At 27.8% G+C, this 2,968-nt stretch overlaps 1 protein-coding gene across 1 annotated transcript; it reads left to right on the top strand.

Annotated features, from left to right (window-relative positions):
* Positions 1 to 2,599: 2,599 nt before the first annotated feature.
* On the top strand, positions 2,600 to 2,968 carry OCT59_029236 (uncharacterized protein; the record flags this gene model as incomplete). The annotated part of the gene is made up of 1 exon (XM_066142457.1): positions 2,600 to 2,968. One exon carries the CDS (start codon positions 2,600 to 2,602, stop codon positions 2,966 to 2,968), a length of 369 nt encoding a protein of 122 aa, XP_065994572.1.

Consider the following 2,968-nt stretch of genomic DNA (forward strand, 5'->3'; position numbering starts at 1 on the left):
TGGTGATCTCAGTTTTATAACTATCTGATAATAAAATGAAAAAAAATAATGCCTACAAAAAGGAATTTCAGAATATATCCAGACAGAAGTTGTCCTTGCTGTTCAGATAATATTTTGGAATCTTTCACATATTGACTTTATCCAGATGTTTGGAATCTTTCATTTTTCAGTATATTTTTTGGACATTTTAGACATTTTCCAAATGTTTTCTAAACATACCAAACAGCAAATGACTTTGGACGATTTAACCACAATGGGAAGAATGTATTGTTAGTAATTCTATATTTCAAATGCTTGATCATTCAAGAAGGACCAGTGAACATCCTGATTACTTGATACTTATTAGTAATATCAGATATAATTAGTCAATTAAAAATAAACCTGATGCCAAAATATTTTGGGTTACATACCTGCCAATTCTAAAGGTGAAAGATAGTTCTCAAAAGAGGTCAAGAAGACAAGAATGAAACTTTACAAATGAGCAAAGTTATTAACTGCGCATGCTTTAAGAAAACACTAGAATTGCCAAAAGTTTGCCATGTGAAAAATAACTATTATAACAGGCAGTTCTGATATTTTCATAGATCCAAATGCAATAACAGTCATCTGGATCAATTCCAAAATTGAATTAACAGGTTTTAAAGAAAGCCAAACTAAGTGAATTATTTCTAACAAAAAAATCCTCAATTATAAGAATAAGCTGGAGAAGAATAATATGTGTGCAACACTGGTGGTACTTGGAATATCATTATCACTATCAGGTGCAGACCATGTATACACTGCAATTAGAAAGCCTACAAACTTTAAAAGTATTACAAACTTTCCTTCAATTAATAAGCAAAATGTGGATATATAAACTGTTAAAAAAAGCTATTGACTTATCTGACATTCTGACTGTAAATTCCCACCTGATTTTTCAGCTAGTGTTATTGGTTCAATCAATTTTTCAAAGAAAATAATCAGCTTTTCACACTTTTTCTGAAATTCTGGACCTCTATCTGTAATTAGTAATTCTTCCAAGTAAGTGAATCATCATAAAACTCTATAAAAGCTCTAGTAATAGTATGAGAAGTTAAGATTTCCTTCCAGTTATTGATACTAGTTGAGCCAATGGGGACAGATGCTTTAAACCTTAATGCTACATTTACCACATTGAGACAGAAAAAATATGTCATATTCCCAATTTTATCATATGGCATGTGAAAAACATTTGCATAATGCACCTCATTAAGTACTTGAATGGAATTGAAACTTGCATGATTTGCAAATTATAATTTGAGATTATGATAAATCACTAGTAAGTCAACTAATACTGCCAGCACAGTCACAGAGTCACTACCAAATCAAAAAATTAAAATTGAAACTATAAAGTTCCAGAATCATACTTGGAATACTTGAAAAAAAAGAGACCTTTCAACATGAGATAGTCACAGCTACTAGTCACTTTTGGTGGTAAAGAGAAATTTGCCTTTGTAGGAGACTTAATACCAGGAGTTTGTAGAGGTGTTATCGTGTTAGAATTAGATTTAATATTGACTGAAAATAATAGTTTTTTAAAAAATAAATCTTTTGCACTGAGTCCTTGTATGCTAGCTGTATGAAATAATTCTATTTTGTTAAATAATAAACAGTAATTGTAATATATTTGAGTTCCATAAATTGATATGAAATGAAAAATTAATAGTAGTATAAACTATAAAGTAGCTATGAAAGTTGATACTATAAAATATATCATTAATAATTTATTCATTTATTATTTTTGCTGCTAATCTGAAATGTTGCACATTATATTCACATCTGTTATATATAGAATGAAACCATGCATTTTACTAAAATGTGGCATAATATAGATTGTTCCATTAAGTTATGCCATTTGCACTTTATATTCCCTTTTTAAGATTAAAGTTTAAATAATGTCATATGCATGCAATAATTCACATTTTTTTTTTGTTTGTATTTTATTAATCTTATAAGAACAATGTAACAGTATAATATAATCAAAAATTCCACAGAACAGATACAAAAATTTTGAATAACTGGATAATCTAATGGCCCTCCCGCTTGGCAGTAATTCGGGCCAATTTTATAGTGCTGGCCGGAATAATGTTAAATTTTATTGCCTTTTTGGAAATTACTGTTACACAATATCTTCAAAAGGAAATTTCGGTTTTTGAGAAAAATTATTTTGTAATGCTTTCTCCAAAAAAGGAAATGATCATCTTACCAGTCATAATTATTCTGGTCGGAATTATAAATTTAGCCTGAATTATCTCTGCAAAAATATTTGGATATTCGGATAATTTAAGATACCCGAATTATATTCGGATAAATTGTCTGGATATCTGAATTAACGGATAAATGCAAAATCAGATATCCGGATGACGGATACAAACTCTAATCCTAAGATTATATTTTAATGACCTTTTTTAATATTGTTTTGATATCGTCTAAACATTAAATTAATACTATTTTAATATTATTAAGATATCATATGAAATCTTATTTCTATTTAATAATTGTAATATATAAAATAAGTTCAAAAAAAAGAATTAAATAATCATGAACCAATTAATAAATAAAGGTTATATTTTAATATCAAATGAAAGAAACATCATCAATTCAGATAACATTTAGACCAAAACTCAAAAGAAAGATATATAAGAAATGTAATGAATGTAATAAAAGAAGGAAACCTTTAAATGAAAGTTATAAGATTTGTCGCACTTGTTATAAAATGAAATCATTATTTAAACCTAGTGGGAACAAAATTATTGATGATTTTATCAGATATACACAAACAAATCTTGTCAAGGAAGAAGGGAAAATGATGTTTGTTCCTTATGATCAATTCACAAATATAGAATTTATTGCTGAAGGAGGTTTTAGTAAGATTTATAAAGCTACTTGGACTGATGGTCCAATTACTGGATGGAATAGTAAAAAATTACACTTTGACTCTAATTATTAA

Source organism: Rhizophagus irregularis, chromosome 9, assembly GCF_026210795.1.
Source record: "Rhizophagus irregularis chromosome 9, complete sequence".
Taxonomy (NCBI): domain Eukaryota; kingdom Fungi; phylum Glomeromycota; class Glomeromycetes; order Glomerales; family Glomeraceae; genus Rhizophagus; species Rhizophagus irregularis.